Source organism: Phaenicophaeus curvirostris, chromosome 16 (genome assembly GCF_032191515.1).
Source record: "Phaenicophaeus curvirostris isolate KB17595 chromosome 16, BPBGC_Pcur_1.0, whole genome shotgun sequence".
Classification (NCBI taxonomy): domain Eukaryota; kingdom Metazoa; phylum Chordata; class Aves; order Cuculiformes; family Cuculidae; genus Phaenicophaeus; species Phaenicophaeus curvirostris.
In genome coordinates, this window is record NC_091407.1 from 101,094 (window position 1) to 123,631 (window position 22,538).

At 52.8% G+C, this 22,538-nt stretch overlaps 1 protein-coding gene and 1 long non-coding RNA gene across 12 annotated transcripts; both read right to left on the reverse strand.

Moving 5' to 3' along the window:
* Positions 1 to 4,983: 4,983 nt before the first annotated feature.
* Positions 4,984 to 13,652, reverse strand: LOC138727656 (uncharacterized). 3 transcript variants are annotated; one of them, XR_011338587.1, is made up of 6 exons: positions 13,328 to 13,652; positions 11,416 to 11,531; positions 10,222 to 10,312; positions 9,767 to 9,888; positions 8,584 to 8,888; positions 4,984 to 8,145 (listed from the first exon to the last, which is right to left on the reverse strand). It is a non-coding gene; the product is annotated as an uncharacterized lncRNA (long non-coding RNA). The 3 variants fall into 3 exon arrangements; XR_011338585.1 differs by having other exon boundaries at positions 8,584 to 8,893; XR_011338586.1 differs by lacking the exon at positions 10,222 to 10,312 and having other exon boundaries at positions 8,584 to 8,893.
* A 3,062-nt stretch (positions 13,653 to 16,714) lies between these two features.
* On the reverse strand, positions 16,715 to 22,134 carry LOC138727419 (uncharacterized). Of its 9 annotated transcripts, none has more exons than XR_011338555.1 (7): positions 22,051 to 22,134; positions 21,469 to 21,578; positions 20,454 to 20,569; positions 19,271 to 19,471; positions 18,783 to 18,898; positions 18,002 to 18,098; positions 16,715 to 16,956 (listed from the first exon to the last, which is right to left on the reverse strand). XR_011338555.1 is itself a non-coding variant. In XM_069869823.1 (7 exons), exons 2-6 carry the CDS (start codon positions 21,556 to 21,558, stop codon positions 18,029 to 18,031), a joined length of 507 nt encoding a protein of 168 aa, XP_069725924.1. In that variant the 5' UTR covers positions 21,559 to 21,578; positions 22,051 to 22,134; the 3' UTR covers positions 16,715 to 16,956; positions 18,002 to 18,028. The 9 variants fall into 9 exon arrangements, 6 of the variants coding, with proteins under 6 accessions (XP_069725924.1, XP_069725921.1, XP_069725919.1 ...); XM_069869823.1 differs by having other exon boundaries at positions 19,357 to 19,471; XM_069869820.1 differs by lacking the exon at positions 18,002 to 18,098 and having other exon boundaries at positions 18,783 to 18,895.
* Between the last annotated feature and the right edge of the window lie 404 nt (positions 22,135 to 22,538).

Here is a 22,538-nt window from a genome sequence, read left to right on the forward strand (position 1 = left end):
CTGTTCCAGTTTTTAAATTCACTCTGTATCTTGACACTCCTCTTTGTTCCTCTTGCTGTTTCTGAATCTTTGTGCTAGTCCCTGCCCTTTTTTATAGTCCTCTGTCTGTAGGGCTCCTAGTTCCTCTCAAACACGTCAGCTCTTCTTTATGTACACACGTGGCTTTACAAGACCCCTGGGCTGAAATGTTCCTCTAAGCTCCTGCTCAGAGAACTGCTGCTGAAAAGATCCGTGTGTTGATATCTTCAAGATGTCTGAAGCAGTAGAGCTTTAGGACATTTTCTTCCCCTCTCCCTCTCCCCACCCCAGCGCTCCGTAACTTAGAGGCATGGGACCCTAGCTGACTTGCTTTTTGTACGTGCCTGGGATTCACAGACCCCTGCAACTGGAGCCTTACTAATGGTGTTGCAGCACTGACCGTATTGACTTAGTTCTGTGAGAGGAAGGGCCACAACTCAGCTGATAAAAGCACAGGCTGTCTCTGTCCTTGATGTAAATATGAGTTTCACAGCCTTTCCTCTTATGTCTAGGGTCTGTTATTACAGTTAGAGTCTCTGTGACAGCTTTATTGTTCTTCTCGGCCTGGACATTTTAGCCTGATGACTACACAAAAGATGTGGCTGTATGCAATGGTAAGGCTGTTGGGAGAAGGGCAAGAAGAGGATCAATAACAAAGAGTTGAAAAGGCCCTTTAGAGTTTGTTGCTTCGTTGGCTGCTGAGAAATAGCACAGTCTCTGTGATTTTGCTACTGTATGAGACAGATCAAAGATGCTTAATCAATGCTCAATTCTATCTAAATGGTGCATGAGAATATGGTTATGTAATGCATAGAATCACCAGGTTGGGAAAGACCCATTGGATCATTGAGTCCAACTATTCCTATCAAATACTAAACCATGTCCCTCAGCACCTCATCCACCCATCCTTTAAATACCTCCAGGGAATGTGACCCAACTACCTCCCTGGGCAGCCTCTGCCAGTGCCCAGTGACCCTTTCTGTGAAATATTTTTTTCTAATGTTCAGCCTAAACATTCCGTGGTGGACCTTGAGGCCATTCCCTCTTGTCCTGTCCCCTGTCACTTAGGAGAAGAGGGCAGCTCCCTCCCCTCCACAACTTCCTTTCAGGTAGTTGTAGAGAGCAATAAGGTCTCCTCTCAGCCTTCTCTTCTCCAGGCTAAACACCCCCAGCTCTCTCAGCTGTTCCTTGTAAGGCCTGTTCTCCAGCCCCCTCACCAGCTTTGTTGCTCTTCTCTGGACTCAGTCCAGAGCCTCAACATCCTTGTGGTGGGGGGCCCAGAACTGAACACAGGATTCGAGGAGCGGTCTCACCAGTGCTGACTACAGAGGGAGAATAACCTCCCTGGATCTGCTGGTCACGCCGTTTCTGATCCAAGCCAAGATGCCATTGGCCTTCTTGGCCACCTAGGCACACTGCTGGCTCATATTCAGTCGGCTGTCAACCAACACCCCCAGGTCCCTCTCCTCCAGGCAGCTTTCTAGCCAGACTTCTCCTAGTCTGTAGCACTGCATAGGGTTGTTTTGCCCCAAGTGCAGGACCCACCATTTGGCCTTGATAAACCTCATGCCGTTGGACTCAGCCCAGCAGTCCAGCCTGTTCAGATCCCTTTGCAGAGCCTCCCTGCCCTCCAGCAGATCGACACTTCCACACAGCTTAGTGTCGTCCGCAAACTTGCTAAGGGTGCACTCAATGCCTTCATCCAGGTCATTGATAAAGACATTGAACAGGGCTGGACCCAGCACTGAGCCCTGGGGACACCACTTGTCCCTGGCCTCCAGCTGGATTTCACACCATTTCCCACCACTCCCTGGGCCCTCCATCCAACCAGTTTTCCACCTAGGAGAGTGTGCGCCTGTCCAGGCCAGAGGTGACAGTTTCTCAAGCAGAATGCTGTGAGAAACCGTGTCAAAGGCTTTACCAAAGTCCAAGTGCCATATACTGCAAGGCTCGAGAGTGGATTTCTAGGCAGGATATCTACCATTACAAGAGAATTCAGAGCAGCTGGAGGGGTTTTGTTCATCTTTTTGTTTAGATCCAAATCTTTTTGCTTAGATCAAAATCATAAGCTTCGAAAGAAAAATCTTTTGGCATGAATTGACTGAAGAAAACATTTCTCTGTGTGTATTGCCTCTTCTCCCAAGTGACAGGGAACAGGACAAGAGGGAATGGCCTCAAGCTCCGCCAGGGGAGGTTTAGGCTAGACGTTAGGAAAAAATTCTTTACAGAAAGGGTCATTGGGCACTGGAACAGGCTGCCCAGGGAGGTGGTTGAGTCACCTTCCCTGGAGGTGTTTAAGGCACGGGTGGACGAGGTGCTGAGGGATATGGTTTAGTGTTTGGTAGGAACGGTTGGACTCGGTGATCCGGTGGGTCTCTTCCAACCTGGTTATTCTGTGATTCTGTGATTCTGTGATTTGAGAGACTATGTTATTGCCCAATTAGTTACTTAGCTATTGCAGAAAAAGTTTTCCTCTGCTGTCAGAGGCTGCTTACAGCTTACAGCAAGATAAGGCTTTTTATTTTCTCTTCTGCTAAGCTATTGAGTCACTTCTTTCAGTTAACTCTGCTATATTCCCAAGGGATAAAAATCACATTACCTGAAAAGCATCCAGAAGTTAGTCTAAGTCTGAACAGTTGCACTAAAGCTTCATACAAGCGGTCAATCTGTCAAAGCTAACAAATAAGGGGGCATCCTACCCATATTGCGAGCATATGGAAATTATCTTTCTTGAGATACAAAAGCAATTGAAATCTTCATTGAATTTAAGTTCTCAAAGTGAAGAAACGGCATTTTTTTTTTACTCCGTGAAAAAAAGGATTTAAAGGTAAGGAAATAAGTATATATATTAGCTGAACTGACAAAGCAGAAAGACAAGGTGAACTTAGGTAAAGCCATATTTGAAGAAATATGGATAAGCAGTTTTTTAAAACCTGTCCACACGCAGAGTAGAAAAGTTTTAGTAGCTAACAGAGGAAGATGGCGAGCGCAAGTATAATCTTTTGGAAAAAAACTACCAGTGTTCTCTTAAATATGGTAATACCTTTATCCTGGGATAATGGACTCCTTGACCTTTGGCATTTGAGCTCATTTATCTCAAGGTATAGTAATTATTTCATGAACCTAAAACACCTAACCATGTTGCAACTTACAATTATTAAAACATTTTTAGTCTTAACCAAGCAGACAGGGAAGAACGTGAGCTGCACTTGGGGAAGGAGTGAAACATCATACCAGCTCAGATGCACACACATATTGACATGTCAGCCATCTCAGGAAAGCTTCATTAACTATAGCAGAGCTACACAGATGACAACTGTTGTGGGTCTGCTGGCCCAATATCTTAAATATAGATGCATCTCGTCAGGTCCCATAGACTTAGACTTAGGTCCCTGGCCTTCAGGTTCCTCAGGTGGTCACAAATCTCATCATCCCCTACAGTGGGAGGGGTAGTTGTTGAGTACCTCAGCCTTCTCCTCATCTTTTGATATGAAGTCACAATTTTCATCCATCAGTCGGGGGGTTATGTTTCTTTTAACCTTCCTTTTCTGGTTGACATACCTGTAGAACCCCTTCCCTTGCCACGTTCTGCTCCGGCTGTGCCTTGTCCTTCCTGACCCCATCCCCACACAAACGGGCAGCAACCCTCTACTCTTCCCAAGTTCCCCGATCCTGCTTGCACTGCCAGTGCAGTTGCCTCTTGTTCTTCAGTTTGACCAGCAGGTCCCAACCCAGTGATGCTGGTCTCTTCCCTTCCCTGCCCAATTTCCTACAATGTGGAACGAGCACTCTTGCACTTTATGGAAAGCATCCTTAAATATTTGCCAGCTCTGTTCTTCTTTCTTGTTCCTGAGGGCAGTATCTCAGGGGGTCCTACTGACTAACTCCTTGAAGGGCTGGTAGTTTGCTTTCCCAAAATTTAGGGTCCTGACTATACTCATTACCTGCCCCATAACCCTCAGCACTTTGAACTGCACCAATGAGCGATCACCACAGTCCAGGCTGCCCCCGATCTCAGTGTCACTGATGAGCTCCTACCTCATACATCTTACTACGTCCACACCTCTGAATTGCTAAGTAGTAGTGAGAAGGCGCTCTGTAATTTATAGAGCCTGCAGAAGTTTTTAAAGAAAAATAGAAGTTACACATTAAGTTTTTGTATCATATGGTTCCTGTTTAAGGTTCTTCAGCCCTCCTGGGCCCCAAAACTGAACAAAGTGTTTGAGGTGCAACCTCACCAGTGCTGAGTAGAGGGGCATAATCGCTTCCCTGGTCCTGCTGGTCAAGCAGTTTCTGATAGAGGTCAGGAAGCCATTGGCCTTCTTGGGCACGCTTGGGCTTAGAGTCAATGTTGGCCCTCTCGCTACAAGACAGGCATTGAGGAGCTGGAGCGTGTCCAGAGCAGGGCAATGAGGCTGGTGAAGGGGCTGGAGAACCCATCTTAGGAGAGGTGGCTAAGGGAACTTCTTTAGCTTAGAGAAAAGAGGGCTGAGGGGAGACCTCATCCTGCTCTGCAGTTCCCTGAAAGGAGGTTGGAGCAAGGCAGATGTACCTAGAGACAGGACAGGAGGAAATGGCCTCGAGTCGCACCAGGGGAGTTTCAGATTAGATATCGGGAAAACTTCTTTCATGGAAAGGGTTATCAGGCACCAGAAGAAGTCACTCAGGGAAAATGAGGTGCTGAGGGATATGGTTTAGTGGTGGATGGGTACATTTGGACTCTGATCTCAAAGGTTTTTTTCCAACCAAATGATTCTATGATATGAATTCAATTATTTTATTTTCATTATGTCAGTAATGATGAGAAAAAAACAGTAATGAACTTTGAAGTTTGCAAGTCAGTTGAGACTTTCCTTTGAAATAAGATTTTTATTTGCTTTTCCTAAGTGCTTAAGTGGTTTTTTTCTGTGTATGTTGAAGTAAGTTAGAGTATAAAGTAAAAAGTAAAAATAAAGACATTGAAAATACAGACAGAAAATATTTATTTGATGGTGACATAATTGGGTTTTTTAAACAAGAAATACCATGACTGAAATTGCAAAGTCATATTCTTCACTGCACTTAGTCACACTAGAGTTAAGGCCACAGTATTTGCAAGTATTTTGTTTATAAAACATGCTATACAGCTAGAAGTGCACAACCATAAAGTCTGTCTTTCCACTGGAGTTACTAACATATTGCAAGTTGTGAACCTCGACCCCTGAGCGAGCATTGCTTCAGAAAACAGTTCATCAGGTCAGAAATAATCAGATGGACCTTTAATTCTCTGTGGAATAATATTAATTACATTCCTTAGAGAAGTACCGTCGCAGAAAGCACTGCAGAAAGGACTAATTCACAAAAATAGTTTTAATGGGTTCATGTTTCAGTGCTAGGGGTTTTGTGGATGTATTCTCCCTCCCCTCTTCTTTCTTTAAATCACATGGGCTATACCTTGCACCATTCAAAAGTCATTATAAGAGTAAGATCTACTGAACTGTACAGAATCATTAAATCCATAAAACAAGTTTCACAAATCTAAATACACAATTAAAAAATAGACATTTCCCAGTGGCTCCTACTACTTTTATACATTCAAGTATTTTAAGCTTCTGTAGTGACTGCTTAGAGTATTCAGGTATGCCTAACGCTCACGTGTGCCGCCTTTTCAGCATCATAAGCATTTCATAAACAACATCAATAGCAGTAGATGGTTTTTCCCCTCAAGATTATTTTTTTGATTCGTTTTCAAGACAGCACTTAGTGAGAAAGACAAAAGCAAGTCACGGTTGGGGCTTTGCTTACCTAAGCCAGAAGCGGATGGCATTCCAGGGACGGGGAAGCACCATCAGAATAACTGCCTTGTACAGCATTCATCACTCAGATAACTATTACTTTAAGTTGCACTGCACTTACAGGACTAGGGGATGCCCTACACTAAGCTTCCAGAAGAGAACTTCTGGCTTAAGCCCTTTAATGCCTGCAATTTAAGCCAAACTGATGAATAATCAAACAGTAAAAAGCTGTACCCATAAAAGGGATATTGAGAAATGTTATGAAATGCACAGAGCCTTTATGCACTTTGGGTGGAAAAGGAGTTTGAAACACACCTAGATCAAGCAGATGCATACATTTGGTCAGACAGAGGGCTCCTTCCCCTCCCAACTGTTTGTATGGATTCCAGAAGCTTTGCCTTAAAATTCAATGAAGAAAAAAAGATGCACTTGATATTAATACAGCCACTGAACTCCAGACTTCACAATTTGTCATCATTACGGAGAAAATATTCTTCTTCCTATGGACTGGCAAGTAGGAATTTTTGGATTGGCATTTCCTCAGTGACTAAAGACACAAGACACGGGCAGATGATCAATATCGGGTCCTAATTATCATTCTTGCTTCTGCAGACAGTCACTTTCTGATCTCATGATAATCTCTGGCCTCACATCAATAAAGGAGTCAGGCACGGCAGCAAGCCCTCCCCACTATGGGGGGGAGGAAAACAGAGCCTGTTTAACAGAGGGAGTTCCCTAGCTCCATGGGAAGGCGCTTGCATTATCCTTTCCCTCCAGTTATACAATTGTTTCGGTTACTCACTGTGTGAAATTCTATGTGAGGATGTACTGCAGAAGCCAGAACCAAACCAAGGGCATTGTCCAAGCAACACACAGCAACTCCAGCTGAGAGAGACACAATGTGGACAGGGCTGGCAGTGCCCTCTGCGCTAACTCGCATAAACCTCACTGCAACCCAATGTGAAAACCAGTTCACCCTGCACAGTAACTCCATTAAGTACCTTTACGGAGCAGAGACTGCCAATTGTATTTAACTGTGCCAAGCCACGTGATGGTTTTGGAACAACTTCTAGAAACGGCAGAGACCGAGTTAGGGCTGAGCTCTATTTACAGTAAAATTGTAGCAGTTTTGTTCGGCATTACAGTCTGAAATAAAATATATGAAATATGAAAAAAAAACCCAGCTTGGCTAGGAAGAGGCAAGCTAACACATTTCTTGGGCATTTCGTCAAAAAGTTCTGGGCAAACATAATTTTCAACTGCTTACGACACAAACCCCAAATTAAACCAACGACCTCTGGGAAAAACAGTAACAGCTATCACTAAAACTACACTGGAAATCTGGAAATCTTATTTAGGCTGAGCCTAAATCCTTAGGGCCCCAATAGATTAAAAAAAAAAAAAAGCTAAAAAAAAATAATCCCTACTTCTACTAATAAAACAAGAACAAAGAAAGATGACATTGACTGCAAACGTTTGTGGTGACATTTCTCTGAAGCTGCCACATGGCAAACCAGTTTTACTCTAAGACTAAAAAGCAAATCCACAAGCAAAAGCATTACCTGAAACTCACAGAAGAAACGATGACTGTAGGCTCAAATGCACCACAAAGAAAACCACTCAACTGTTCAAAACCCAGCAAAGAAAGGAAGAAAGGCAGGCTTCTGTAGCCCCTTCCTTCACTGAATGCTCTAGCTGCAGTGGACAGCCAGCTCTAAATCAAGAGGCCTTTCAAGGGGCAAACTCTTCACCTGTACCTAATTGCTGACCACAGGTGTGGCACAGACTTAACCAACCCAACTATGACCTTCAGAGGTTTTTGAACAAGACCCGCCCTTTTAACAGCAAAACTATAGCATCCCACTTAGGATGGGTAATAAGAAATTACTCCTAAGTATAAAATGTTGGTGGTTTACTGGAAGTTCAATGTATGACAGCCAGGCTTGATTGAAATGACATAAAATTATAGATGTTATTAAGCCACCAAACATCAATTATCATTGTTAAAAAAATGTACAGATTAAAAGATTCCTTCCATGTTCTGGCTGCTGAGATACAGTGCCTTGAAGCGTATTGGTTACAGTTACATACAATATGCTTTACATAAGCACAGTCCCATCTACCATTTAGATAGAACTGAACTTCTATTAAACTTCTTCAGTCTGTCTCATGCAGTAGCAAATTCAGGGACACTCCCATTTCTCAGCAGCGGGACGAGCAGCAAACTCTAAAGGGCGTGTTCCACTGTTTCTTGTCGATCCTCTTCTTGCCATTTTCCCAGCACTCTTCCCGTCACATTCAGCCACGTCTTATGCGTAATCATGAGGCTAAAACTCAAGTCCAATAAAGCTGTCTAAAAAAGAGAGCAGACATAAGAGGAAAGGCTGTGTATCCCCGCACTCCCCCCGGCCCCATGTGGCACCCTGGGCAGGGAGAGGAGGGTTTCAGGGGGACGGGAGGGACACGGGGCGCTGTCCCTCTCCCGGTCCCAGCCTGCATCTCATTGGCCGCAGCCAGCGGGAGGGCAGCGTGCTGCTGTGTCTGTGGTGCGTGTAAGCATGTACGAGGCATAAACATAACAAGCACATGGTATGTGTGGTGTGAGTGACATGTTGCTTGTGTGTGCAAGGCGTGTGTGTGTCATGTGGATGGGGTGGTTATGGCATAAACTTGGCATGTGCACAGCGTATGCATGGGCGCAGTGGCGTATGCAAGGCTTGTGCATGGCGTATGCATAGGGTGAGCATAGCGTGAGCCTAGAATGCGTATGGTGTGTGCATGGGGCACTCACCTTTGCCTCGAAGCACAGCCCTGCCTTCAGGTCTCACGGCCCTTTCTTCTCCTTCACAAAACCAGGATCGGGAATCAGGTTTCAGTCACCTCCCATGACAGAACCCCCCGGCCGTGTGCAAGTTCTCCCCAGAGAAGTGGTTCCCTTGCTGGCCCCCAACAGAAGGACACTTGTGACGTCCGTTCTCATCCGTTTCAGCAGTGGAAACTCCTTTGTTAATCAGGCATCAGTGTTTCTCCCCACTTTGAATCTAGCTGGCCGCTTGCCTCGCTCTGGTTTTCTCAGCCTTGCAGCCCATCCTCTGCCTGCTCTAGAGGGGAAGAGAAAGCGGAGGTCGGCTTTCACACGGCTCTGAGGAGACACACCGCCCGCAGGACACTCTTTACGTAAGCGCGTCACCCATCTCCCATGTGCCCCCTCCCTGCGCGAAGGGTGTCTTTGGCACAACAATCCACAGGCAGCAGCAGGGGTTACTGCAGTCGGGGAATCCCCAAACTTCCCTTTCTACGGGACCTGGGAGCATACGGAGCCTTCTGCGTTCGCTTGAAGGATGAGATCTGCCCAATCTGAGCAGAGAGAGGCAAAAGAAGCCACTTCAGCTGCAGACACCCTCATGCTAAGGAGGCTCCCGGTGCTGCCGGCTCTTGTGTGGCGAGGACGGCCAACACCGCACCACCTTTCCACCCCTAGAGCTGGACCCTCTGGCTTAGCAAGCAGATCGGCGGTCTCAGCACACGGCCTCTGCACTGGAAAAATTCAGACCCACGGGACGACCCCACAACAGCTTCCAGCTGCAGATCCCAACAGCGAAGCTACCCGCTTAGTTACACCACCATCCGTCTCCACGCCAAGTGAACATGAACGTTCCACCTTTGCGGGGCCCTGAGGTGCCTCTGCAGGCTCGTCAGGGATCCAACTGCCTTCTGAACAGCGTCGGACGGCCTGCGCGCATTCTGCTCGGCCATCGCCTTCCCCAGGGCTTTCACCCAACAGCCGTGACGCAACATCAACTCGTGCGTAAGCGCACACATACACACGTGCAAAGGAACGCAAAAGGGCAACAACACGAGGCCTCGCTCAGCAACAATGCCATGAAGATGGTCCCACAGCCCTTTCGTTTAGCCAGCAGAGAGCAGATAAAGTTCATCCTCCTCCTCCCCCCGTGCTGTGCCAGCTCACTCACCGTTACTCCTCACGACGGGATGGAAGGTGGAAGAATATCGGGCTTTGAAAAAGCAGGGAAGTTCTGTGAGACTTTTGCCAGGTTTTCTGCAGTAAGGACATTCTCCAGACTGGCTTTTTGGGCTGTGAGGAGAGAGAGACGTGCACGATACGTTAAGGAATTTTTAACGCCACCTCGGAATACCATCACGATGCTAACAGAGTCATTTGTCCAGCTACAGGTGACAATCGGAGCATAAGTAAGAAAACAGAAAAAGCCCCCCACCCCCACGCACGATGAACAACGATGTGGTCAACGACAGGACCACGCCACTGGCACAGAAGCCGGGCCGATACACCGAGCCCTCATCCACAGAGAAACAAACGGAGGAGCCGGAAGCTGCTTCCAGAACCAGGAGTCAGCATCACAAACGTCACCCTCACTCAGAGCTGCAAAGCGGACGTTTCTCCTCTCACCTGAATGGCAACCGCTTCCCTTTCACCCATGGGCGCCCTCCTCTTCTTCCCCCGCGAGTGTATGAGAGAGATGGGAAGGCTCCACAGCACTCTGCAAAGATGAGGGACCTCTAAGAGGTGCGTCTGCATTTCCCCAAGGTACTTGAGGTACCTTAACTCTACAGTTACCGTTAAAAACGCAACAACTCCCCTTCCGTACCACTGTTACGGGACATAGTTTAACACAAACACTAAAAAGATGCTAAGCCTCAAAATAGACGAGAAGGCTGAACAGGTATTCTGTGTAACTGGAAACAGAGAAACGTCTGAACCAAGAGGATCTGCAGCAAGCGTAACGGATGTTGCACCGTTATAAACCCTGTGACACAGAAGGGTTTTAAATGCAAAGAAGCCTGGTTGTAGAAGAGAATCAAAGAAGCGACCTCCCCCCTGGCACTCTCTACACTAACAACATAAAAGCGCTTTCCAAAGCTCCCCTTCTCCTCCTTTCCCTCTTCGTGTGTGTGCAGCATGCTTGCAGTGTGGCTGGCATGTCATCTTCATGGTATGTGCTAGCATGTCCATGGCATGTGTATGGTATGTACACAGCCCGTACATAACATACACATGGAGAGTGTGGCATGCGTGGCATGTTGCCTGCATGTGGAAGGCGTGTGCGTGACATGTGCTTGACTGTTGTGGCATGAGCCTGGAATGTGCATGGAAGCAGTGGCCTGTGTGTGGAGTGTGTGGCATGTACACAACACATGCATGGCATGCGTGGCATGTTGCCTGCGTGTGCAATACATGCGTGTGGTATGTGGTATGCTGCTTGTGTGTGCAAGGTGTGTGCATGGCGTGTGCCTGGTTGGTGTGTGGCATGCCACTTGCATGTTCAAAGCATGTGCATGGGGTGGTTGTGGCGCTAGCCTGGCACGTGCATGGCGTGTGCATGGGGGCAGCACAATGTGCATGGGGGGTGAATTGCATGTGTGGGGCATGGGCCTGGCATGTGTGTGCCATGTTCATGCTGTGTGGCATGCACAGGGTCGGCTGGCGAAGCCCCTGCCACCCTAGTATTGTTGTCTCGATCCAGCGTTCACTAAACGCGATGCTGTCACATGCTAACCCAAAGCGGAGAATGCTTCGGCTCGCGCCGTCAACACGATCAACAGTGATTAAGAAAGAGTAATGAGTCCCGAGTAAGCCACATACCCAAATCCTGCTGGCTTGGAGGGCACCAGCACGTCGCTTCTTCCTCTCTCCCTGAGGAGGCGTCGGGATCCCACAGGAGCTCTCTCATCATCAATACTTCTGTCAGATTGTCTCTGCTGACAAAGCAAAAAGAATCATAGAATCATAGAATCCATAGGTTGGAAAGGACCCACTGGATCATCGAGTCTAACCATTCCCATCAACCACTAAACGATGCCCCTCAGCACCTCATCCACCCGTCCTTTAAACACCTGCAGGGAAGGTGACTCAACCCCCGCCCTGGGCAGCCTCTGCCAGGGACCAATGACCCTTTCCGTGTAATATTTTATCCTGATGTTCAGCCTGAACTTCCCCTGGTGGAGCTTGAGGCCATTCCCTCTCATCCTGTCCCCTGTCACCTGGGAGAAGAGCCCAGCTCCCTCCTCTCCACAATCTCCCTTCAGGTAGTTGTAGAGAGCAATAAGGTCTCCCCTCAGCCTCCTCTTCTCCAGGCTAAACAACCTCAGCTTAGTGTCATCCACAAACTTGCTAAGGGTGCACTCAACCCCTTCATCCAGGTCATTGATAAAGACATTGAACAGGGCTGGACCCAGCACTGAGCCCTGGGGAACCCTACTTGTCTCTGGCCTCCAGCTGGAGTTAACTCCATTTCCCACCACTCTCTGGGCCCGGCCATCCAACCAGTTTTCCACCCAGGAGAGTGTGCGCCTGTCTGGGCCAGAGGTGACAGTTTCTCAAGCAGAATTCTGTGAGAAAGTGTGTCGAAGGCTTTACTGAAGTCCAGGAAGACCACATCCACAGCCTTTCCCTCATCCAGCAGCCGAGTCACTTTGTCATAGAAGGCGATCAGGTTAGTTTGGCAAGACCTGCCTTTCACGAACCCGTGTTGACTGGGCCTGATCACCCAGTTTTCTTGCATGTGCTTCACGATAGCACTGAAGATCACCTGTTCCGTGACTTTTCCCAGCACTGAGGTCAGACTGACAAGGCCAGGAGTTCCCTGGATCCTCCCTGCAACCCTTCCTGTAGATGGGCACAACATCAGCCTCCAGTCGAGTGGAACTGCCCCAGTCAGCCAGGACTGTTGGAAGATGATGGAAAGGGGTTTGGCCAGCACATCCACGGCTCCTTTAATACTCTTGGGTGGATCCCATCCGGCCCCATAGACCTGTGGTGTCTAGCTGGGCAAGCAAGGCTCTGACCACCTCCTCTTGGATCATGGGAGCCTCATTCTGCTCCTTTAATTCCTGGGTTTGTACACAGAGGGAACAACCTTCCTTACTATTAAAGACTGAGGCAAAGAAGGCACTAAGTACCTCAGCCTTGCCCTCGTCCCCTGTCACTGTTGTCCCTTCTGCACCCAATAGGAACTGAACACTCTCCCTAGTCCTCCTTTTATTGTTAATGTATTTATAGAAAGATTTTCTGTTATCTTTCACAGACTTAGCCAATTTGATTTCTAGTTGGGCCTAAGCCCCCCTCATTTTCCCTCTGCATGATCTCACTTCCTCCCTGTAGTCCACCCAAGACGCCTGTCCCTTCTTCCAAAGCTCACAGACCCTCCTCTTTTTTTTGATGTCTCTCAAGTCTCCCTATCAACTATCTCCCTAGTCAACCAAGCTGGTTTTCTCCCCTGCCGGCTCCTTTTCTGGAGCATGGCGATGGCTTGCTGCTGAGCTGCTAGGATTTCCTTTTTGAAGAGCTCCCAGCCCCCTGAAGAGTCGAAAGTCTGCCCTCTGGAAGTTTAATGTGACTGTTGTGCTAATCTCCCTCTTCACCTCACCTAGAACTGAAAACCCCATCATCTCGTGATCGCTTTGTCCCAGGCGTCCTCCTACCACATCCCCCACAGGCCTTCTCTGTTCATGAACAGCAGGTCCACGAGGGCACCTTCCCCTGTCAGTTCACTCACCAGCTGTGTGAGGAAGTTGTCTCCCACGCACTCCAGGAACCTCCTAGACTGCTTCCTCTCCGCTGTATTGTACTTCCAGCAGATATCTGGAAGATTGAAGTCTCCCACGAGGACCAGAGGGAGCAATCTTGAGACTATCCCCAGTTGTTTATAGAAGAGCTCATCAGCTGCTTCTTCTCGGCTGGCTGGTCTGTAACAGACTCCATCACAGTATCAGCCTTCTTGTGGGCTCCCCTGATTTCAACCCACGGGCACTCAGTCCCCTCCTCCCCATAATCCAGTATCGAAGCAAAAGGAACGAGCTGTTAGGGCAAAAGACTCCAAGTAACCGTGGTTGAAATGAACCCCCCCTGCCCCAAAAAAGCGACACCCCCCCCCCGCTCTCTCTAGACCGACAACACAAAAGCGCTTTCCAAACCTCCCTTTCCGCTCCTTCCCCTCTTCCCCTCCTCCCCACCTCCTTCTCTCCCCCCTTCTCCTCCCATTGTGCCCCATACTCCCCCCTGCTTTCCCCCTCTCTCCCCTCCTTCCCTTCCCCCGCTCCCTCCTCCCCCTCCCGAAAGAGGATCTCCCCCGCGGGGCCGCACGCCGAGCGCAGACGCAGCCCCGAAGGCCCCGACCGCCCCTGAGCCCGAGCCGGCCCCGGGAGGGCCGCGGCTCACGGACAGCGAGCCCGGAGCGGCGCCGCCGGCCACAGAGCGCTCCCCCGCGCCTCTCCGGGCGCCTCTGACTCACCCGAGCCCGGCCCCGTTCGAGCCGCTCCCGACCTGGGAGGGACACGGGGGCCCGGGGGGCGCTGTCCATCTCCCAGCCCCAGCCCGCACCCCGTTGGCCACAGTGGCGGCGGGCGGAAGGGCAGCGGAGAGCAGAGCCGAGCCGTCCCGAACGGCGCCGCAGGGCTGCAAGCCGCTCTTCGCCTCTCTCCCCGCCCCGCCCCTCCCGGCTCGCCCGCCCCTGTGGGCCGTCCCGTTCCCCCGCCCCGGGCTGCAGTACCGCTCCGCGGCCACGGCGCGGCAGCACTGAGTCCCCGCCCCATTCATCCCGAGTGCAGGGATTCCGGCCAATGGGAGCGCTCGCTGCAGGGCCCGCCCTACAACCGCTCTACGGGCGTTGATTGGCTGGCGGTGTCTGAGCGGAGGATCCACTGCGCATGCGTACCATACGACGTGGTGGTGCCTATAATGTAGCCACTGCGCATGCGTGCCGTACAACATGGCGACACCTACAATGTAGCCAATGCGCATGCGTAGTGTACAACATGGCGGCGCCCATAAGCAGTCACTGCGCATGCGTGTCATGCAACATGGCGGCGTCCATTTGCACTTACTGCGCACGCGTGCAATGTAACATGGCGGCGCCCATAAGCAGTCACTGCGCATGCGTGCCGTACAACATGGCGGCGCCCATAAGCAGTCACTGCGCATGCGTGCCGTACAAAATGGCGGCGCCCATAAGCAGTCACTGTGCATGCGTGTCATGCAACATGGCGACGTCCCTTTGGACTCACTGCGCATGCGTGCCGTACAACATGGCGGCGCCCATAAGCAGTCACTGCGCATGCGTGCCGTACAAAATGGCGGCGCCCATAAGCAGTCACTGTGCATGCGTGTCATGCAACATGGCGACGTCCCTTTGGACTCACTGCGCATGCGTGCCGTACAACATGGCGGCGCACCTCATGGAGCCGCTGCGTTCCGTTTAGCATGGCGCCCGCTTTCCCCGCGGGGCCGTTTCAACGGCAGCCTGCAGGCACCGAGCGGAACCCAACGCAGCCTGAGCGAGCCGCGCGGGGCCGAGCCGAGGGGACTCGTGCACCGCGGACAGGGGCGGGGAGCTTCAAAGAGGGACGCGGGACGTTGTCCCTCTCCGTTCTGCACCGCTCCCCTCCCCACGCCCCGCCCTGCGCTCCGCCCCGCCCCTGTGGGTCGTCCCGTCCCCCTCAGCCCTGGGCTGCAGTACCGCTCCGCAGCCACGGCGCGGCAGCACTTGGCACCCCCCATTCATTGCCTTGGGCATCGCAGGGCTGTGCGTTCCGCGCTCTGATTGGTCCCTTCTCGATCCCACCTTGACAGTGCTGCCTTCTGATTGGCTGGGCCTCTGCGCTCTGATTGGTCGATTCTCAATCCCACTTTGCCAGCTCTGTGTTCTGATTGGCTGTGTTTCCGCACTCTGATTGGTCGCCTCTGGATCCCGCTTTCCCGTGCCGTGTCCTGTGCCCGTTTGATGGACGATTTGCCCTCTTATTGTCAATTTGGCCAGTTTGCACTTATGTGCTCAATTTGCCCTTATATGGTAATTTGACCTTTTATGGCAATTGGCCCAGTTTTCCCTTACATGGTCAATTTTCTCTCTTATGGCAATTTGCCCCTATATGGTCAATTTGCTCTTTTACGGCAGTTGTCCAAGTTCGCCCTCATATACTCAATTTGCCCCTTTATGGCAATTTTCGTTTTTATGGCACTTGGCCCGGTTTGCCCTTATATGGTCAATGATCGGGCACCTGGGCGCCCCCAACGCCCGGGGCTGCAGTACCGTCCGCGGCCACGGCACGGCAGCACTGAGTCGCCACACGTCCCCGGGCTGCAGTACCGCTCCGCGGCCACAACGCGGCAGCACCGAGCCGGGCGAAGCTCTTTTTGCCGTCGTTCCCGTTTTTACCGTTTTCTCCCGTCGCGGGTTCGATCCCGACGGGCGCCGAACCGCCCGGAGCAGCAGCTCCCGCGGCGCTGCCCGCACACCCTCCCCCGCTGCCGGGCTCCGCAGCAGCGCAGACCGCGCCTGCCTTCCCCCGGGCCGCCCCTTCGCTCCGGTCCCGCGGCGAGCAGGGCTGCGCTCACGGGCACCGCGGCGGCCGCGGGCTCCGCTCTCCGTGCCGAGGGGCCGCTCTCCGAGCCCTCTGCGGCCGGGAAACCTCCGAGCGGCGGCTGAAAGGGAGAGGTGGCGCCTCCAGGGGAAAGGCCGCGGCTTTCCCCGCTCCCGCACGCCGTCTCCGGACGACGGACGCCGTTCCGACGGGAGGCCCTGCGGCTGTGCCATACGGGCAGGCTGGAAAGGAACAAGTGACCCGCTGCAGGAAAGGACACGGAATTCCAGTCCGACACGAGGGGACTTTGGAAGCGGCAGACGCATCGACAGCGAGAACACTTCCCTGCCGAATATCCGCACGCCATCGTGATCCGGCACGTGCCCCCGGCCGCCAGCGAGCCCGTCCGAGCCCATCGGCCGCCCGTACAGCGTGCAGCCGGCTGCCAACTTGGAGCCTGCGCAGCACAGCGCTCCCCGTGCCGGACTGTGGCTCGCGGCGCCATCGCCACGTGCCCCGAACTGCCTCCACCGCCACCTTCTTTCTTCATTTCCAACACTGAAAAAGCAAAACGTGTACGGCAGTTGGCGACCGATCAAAAGCTTTAATGTGGACAACACTGGTTTACACGGGGTTCCTCTGGCTTCCCCACACCTGGGCAGAAGAGGCCGAAGGATCCTTGGAGACAGACACGCTCTTCCCAGTCACGCAGCAAAGGTGGCGGCAGCGCGACCGGGACAGAGGGTCTGGACGAGGCCGCGTCTTCCAGCTGGGTGTGCGCAGGAGGAGAGGAATCCACTTCCTACGCCGCACAGAGGAGAGAGACCTGCAGGAGGGAACGCACAGAAAGGATCGTTAGCAGGGCAATGAGACAAGGCGGCCCTCGGCCCCAGGACAAAAACGCTTTCCTCCTTCACCCACGTTTCCTTCTCTGACCTTCCAACCCCCGCAGCCCCTGCTCTACAGCCCCCCCAAAGCAAGCCGAGAAGAGAATCTCCTTCAAAAGAACGGCCAAGGGTTTCACTCATCCCCCCCGAAAGGAAACCGCAAGGAACGGGAGGACTCGCCAGACAGAAAGCAGTGTCACTGGACCAAGTTTCAGAGAAGTCCATAGAGAACGTGATTCGTTTTAACAGTTATTCTGTTAGATGAACTTGGTCAAAAAGAGAAACAAAACCAAACCGAGCCTTACCCCGTGTAAACTCGTTACGCTAAGATGTTCTAAATCACACCCACGTGACAGCCCAGCGTAGCAAAGCAGCCCGGGCACCCTGCTATTTATCCTCCTCCTGAGGCACAGAAGGCTCCCCCCGGCACGCCTCTTCCCTTGCCGGGGTCAGACCTGCAACGCGCCGGCTGGCAGGAACCACGTCACTGCACGCAACTCGAGCTTGGCCCAGACTACAGGCCTGAGAAACATGCGCGTGGAGGCGAGAGGTGCGACGGCGAGGCAGCTCTTCCAGACACACGCGTCGGCGCCCGTTCAGCAAGCGCCTGTCACCAAAGCCTCTGCAGGAAAGGGACTCAGCCCGGCAGAGAGGGGCAGCGATCGGCTGAGGCATTTTGGTTTAGTTCAGGCACGCGATATTGGTAGAAAGGAACAAAGCCTGGTTTGGCCTCGAAAGAACAAGATGCCTGGACACGAAATGAGGCCACGGAGACCACACGACACTGCCCGTGTGCCGTGCCTCAGACGGAGCTCACCATCACCCGCACATCAAGCATAACAAGAATGGAACTGAGTGTAGGTTTAAGGCTGAGCAGCCGCACAAAAGCAACCGCTCCCACTCCTCTTTGCCTGTCAAGAGAGCGGAGAGCAATGAGACCTCCCTCCTATGATCACATGCAAGCCCATCCACGCCAGCAACCACCTGAGACGTCGGGAGACTTCGGCACGGTCAGTGGCCGGTTGCTGGCTTCACTCCTACGCTGCGGTATTTATTCGCGCACCGGATTTGCCTCGTGAACCTGTGAAAACAGCAATCAAAGCCAAAAGGAAGCAAACGCTTGCAGTTTTGATGAGGGTGAAACTGGCAGCAGGGGAGTGGGATTGGGGGGAATCATCGGTGCAAAGAAGGCAGGAGGCGCCTGTCTGTAAGTGCGCTCGCTGCCTCGGGCACTGGAGCGAGCCACCAGGAAGACGCGAGGCACGCTTCGAGGTTATAGATTTTACAGAGATCATTCCGCTTCCACAACCATGCTTGTAGAGCTTGGAAACCCAGCCAGCTCGGCAGAGCTGCCTCTGTCATTTGCGGGGCTGGCTTTGGGAGCTTTTTTTCAGAGCAGCTGTAAAGTTAACGAGGAGTCAGTTTGCAACAGGGAAAGTGGAAAAGACAGTCTGAAGGCAGCTCAACAGCGACACTGGCTACTTTAGTATGCTCTTGCATAATCCCTCTTGGGGTTACTTCACAGCTCCCTTTTTGTTGTCGGCACAAGGAACAATTTTGTTCCTCACGTTGCAAGCAACGCTTCCCTTCGCACAGGTTCGCCTGGCGAAGCACATCGCACCCTAGTACTGTCGTCTCGATCTGGCACAGACTCAAATCTGATGCTGTCACACGCTAACTCAACGTAGAGAACACTCCAGCTCGTGCCGTCAACTCGATCAACAGTGATTAGCAAAGAGGAGTGAGTCCTAAGAAAGCCACGTACCTGAACGCTGCTGGCCTGGAGGGCACCTCCATGTTGCTTCCCCCCCTCTCCCTGGGGAGGGGTCGGGATCCCACAGGGGCTCTCTCATCGCCAACACGTCTGCCAGGTTCTTTCTGCTGACAGAGCAAAAGGAAGGAGCTGTTACAGCAAAGTACTCCAAGTAAGCGTACTTGAAATAAACCACCTCCTACCCCTGCAGCACTTGCCACCACACACGACACCCTGGCACCCGGTATCCTCTGAGCTGTGCCAGACGGGCCCGAGCCCACCACGCTGCTCTAGCTCTTCCTGCCACTCGGAGGGAGGACAAGCGACTGAGTTTTCCAAACAGAGGCTCTCCTCAAAGGAGGCAGGCGTACTGCGGTTGACCCAGGTACAGCAGCCTCTGAAAGGCCGTGCTTCCATCTCATCGCCCCGAGCTCAGCGCCACGGGATACCTTAGCCCTTGAGCTAACAGGAAAAATATTTTAGCAGCTGCTCTTTCCCACCTGGCAACCTCCTGAGGCACCGGTTCAGCCACACTTAAAGAATACGACAGACGCTGAGGGGGCAGCAATAAGCACGAGAAAATCACCGTTACTCCTTGCGACGGGACAGAAGAATACCGGGCTTTGAAAAAGCAGGGCTGTTCTGCGAGACTTTTGCCAGGTTTTCTGCAACAAGGACGTTCTCTGGACTGGTTTTCTGGGCTGTCAGGAAAAGAGACAGAATCACACAATCATTAGGTTGTAAAAGACCCCCAGGATCATGGAGTCCAACCATTCCTATCATTCACTAAACCATACCTCTCAGCACCTCACCCACCCGACCTTTAAACACCTACAGGGAAGGTGACTCAACCACCTCCCTGGGCAGCCTGTTCCAGTGCCCAATGACCCTTCCCGTAAAAAAAAAACTCGCTCTAGAGCCTCAACATCCTTCTTGTGGTGAGGGGCCCAGAACTGAACACACGATTCAAGGTGAGGTCTCACCTGTGCCGAGCACAGAGGGAGAAGAACCTCCCTGGACCTGCTGGCCACGCCGTTTCTGATCCAAGCCAAGATGCCATCGGCCTTCTTGGCCACCTGGGCCACTGCTGGCTCATGGTCAGTCCCTGTCAACCAACACCCCCAGGTCCTTCTTCTCCAGGCAGCTTTCTAACCAGACTTCTCCTAGTCTGTAGCACAGCATAGGGTTGTTGTGCCCCAAGTGCAGGACCCGGCATTTGGCCTTGTTAAACCTCATCCCATTGGACTCTGCCCAGCGGTCCAGCCTGTTCAGATCCCTTTGGAGCCTCCCTAGCCCCCAGCAGATCCACACTTCCACGCAGCTTAGTGTCATCTGCAGAAGTTGCTAAGGGTGCACTCGATGCCTTCATCCAGGTCATTGATAAAGACACTGAACAGGGCTGGGCCCTGGGAAACCCCACTTGTAACTGGCCTCCAACTGGAGTTAACTCCATTTCCCACCACTCCCTGGGCCCTCCATCCAACCAGTTTTGCACCCAGGAGAGTGCACGCCTCTCCAGGCCAGAGGTGACAGTTTCTGAAGCAGAATGCTGTGAGAAACCATGTCAAAGGCTTTACCAAAGTCCAAGAAGATACATCCACAGCCTTTCCCTCGTCCAGTAGGCAAGTCACTTTGTTATAGAAGGCAATCAGGTTAGTTTGGCAAGACCTGCCTTTCATGAACCTGTGCTGACTGGATGTTTCTCCTGTCACCTGAATGGCAATCGCTTCTGTTTCACCGTGGGCGCCCTCTTCTTCCGCCATGAGCGTAGAAGAGAGATGGGAAGGCTCCATAATGCTCTGCAAGGACGAGGGACATATAAGAGGTGCGTCTGCATTTCCCCAAGGCACTCGAGGTACCTTAACTCTACAGTTACCATTAAGAATGCGACAACTCCCCTTACATGCCACTGTTACCAGATGTATTTTAACACAAATACTAAAAAGAAGTCTAAAAAGCTTCAAAACACACAAAAAGACTAAACAGGTACTCAGCGTAACTGGAAACAGAGAAATGTCTGAACTGAGAGGATCTGCAGCAAGCGTTACGGATGTTGCACCGTTGCAAAACTCTGTGACACAGAAGAGTTTTAAATGCAAAGAAGCCTGGTTACAGAAGGGAATCAAAGAAGCGACCTCCCTCCTGGCTCTCTCTATACTGACAACATAAAAGCACTTTCCAAAGCTAACCCCTCCTCCTCCTTCCCCTCTTGGCACGCGTGCAGCGTGCTTGCAGTGTGTCTGGTGTGTGCACGGTGTGTGTGTGGCATGTGCATGGCATGCGTGGCATGTTGCTTGTGTGTGCAGGGCGTGTGCGTGGCTGATGTTTCATCTTCATGGTGTGTGCTAGCGTATGCATTGCCTGTGGATGGCATGTACGCTTCACGCACAGAACACGTGCACGGCCTGTGTGACGTGTTGCTTGCATGTTCAAAGCACGCGCGTGGAGTGTGCGTGGGGTGGTTGTGGCGCTAGCCTGGCACGTGCATGGCGTGTGCATGGGGGCAAGGGCATGTGAGTGGTGTGCGCAGGTTCGGCTGACAAAGCCCATGGCACCCTGGTATTGTCACCTCAATCCGGCATTCACCAAACACGATGCCATCGCTTGCTAACCCAAAGCGGAGAACATTCTGGCTCGCACCGTCAACTCGATCGACAGTGATTAGCAAAGAGGAGTGAGTCCTGAGAAAGCCACGTACCTGAACGCTGCTGGCCTGGAGGGCACCGCCACATCGCTTCCCCCCTCGCCCTGGGCAGGGGTCGGGATCCCGCAGGGGCTCTCTCATCATCAGTTGTCAGACTCTTTCTGCTGACAGAGCAATAGGAAGGAGCTGTTACAGCAAAATACTCCAAGTAACCGTGCATGAAATGAACCCCCCCTGCCCCTGCAGCTCTCGCCACTGCACACGACACCCCCCCCCCCCGCTCTCTCTAGACCGACAACACAAAAGCGCTTTCCAAACCTCCCTTTCCGCTCCTTCCCCTCTTCCCCTCCTCCCCACCTCCTTCTTTCCACCCTTCTCCTCCCATTGTGCCCCATACTCCCCCCCTGCTTTCCCCCTCTCTCCCCTCCTTCCCTTCCCCCGCTCCCTCCTCCCCCTCCCGAGCGGGGATCTCCCCCGCGGGGCCGCACGCCGAGCGCAGACGCAGCCCCGAAGGCCCCGACCGCCCCTGAGCCCGAGCCGGCCCCGGGAGGGCCGCGGCTCACGGACAGCGAGCCCGGAGCGGCGCCGCCGGCCACAGAGCGCTCCCCCGCGCCTCTCCGGGCGCCTCTGACTCACCCGACCCAGCCCCGTTCGAGCCGCTCCCGAGCGGTGCCGCTGCGGCCGCGGGCCCCGGCGGGCAGCGAGGGCGGGCGGCGCCCGGGCCCCGTGCGGAGCTCGAACCACCTGCCCGCGCTCCGCCTCGGCCCGCCCCCCGGGCGCTCTCCCGGCGCTGATTGGCCGCCGCTCGCTGAGTGACGCGCGGCGCAGCCAATGGGAGCGCTCTGTGCGGGGCCCTGCCCAGGGGCAGCCGAGCGCCGCCGCACCGAGCCGAGCGCTGCAGAAACACACGGAGCCGGGGCACGCGGGGCTGTCAGGGCACACAGGGGACGCGGGCACCCCGGGCAGGGACAGGGGACACGCGGGGCTCGGGGAGGACGGGGTGGGAGCACGGGGGCCCTGGGGGCGCTGTCCCTCTCCCAGCCCCAGCCCGCACCCCGTTGGCCGCAGCCGGCGGCGGGCGGGAGGGCAGCGAAGAGCAGAGCCGAGCCGTCCCGAACGGCGCC

What these genes read in the sequence shown, in the direction of transcription:
- LOC138727419 (XM_069869818.1), bottom strand. Translation starts at nt 21,558, where the DNA reads ATGATGAGAGAGCCCCTGCGGGATCCCGACCCCTGCCCAGGGCGAGGG. An exon ending in GAAACATCCAGTCAGCACAG is followed by an intron (nt 19,472 to 20,453) that starts GTTCATGAAAGG and finishes TTTTCCTGACAG; the next exon opens with CCCAGAAAACCAGTCCAGAG. An exon ending in TCCAGGCCAGCAGCGTTCAG is followed by an intron (nt 16,957 to 18,782) that starts GTACGTGGCTTT and finishes TCCCTCCTGCAG; the next exon opens with GTCTCTCTCCTCTGTGCGGC.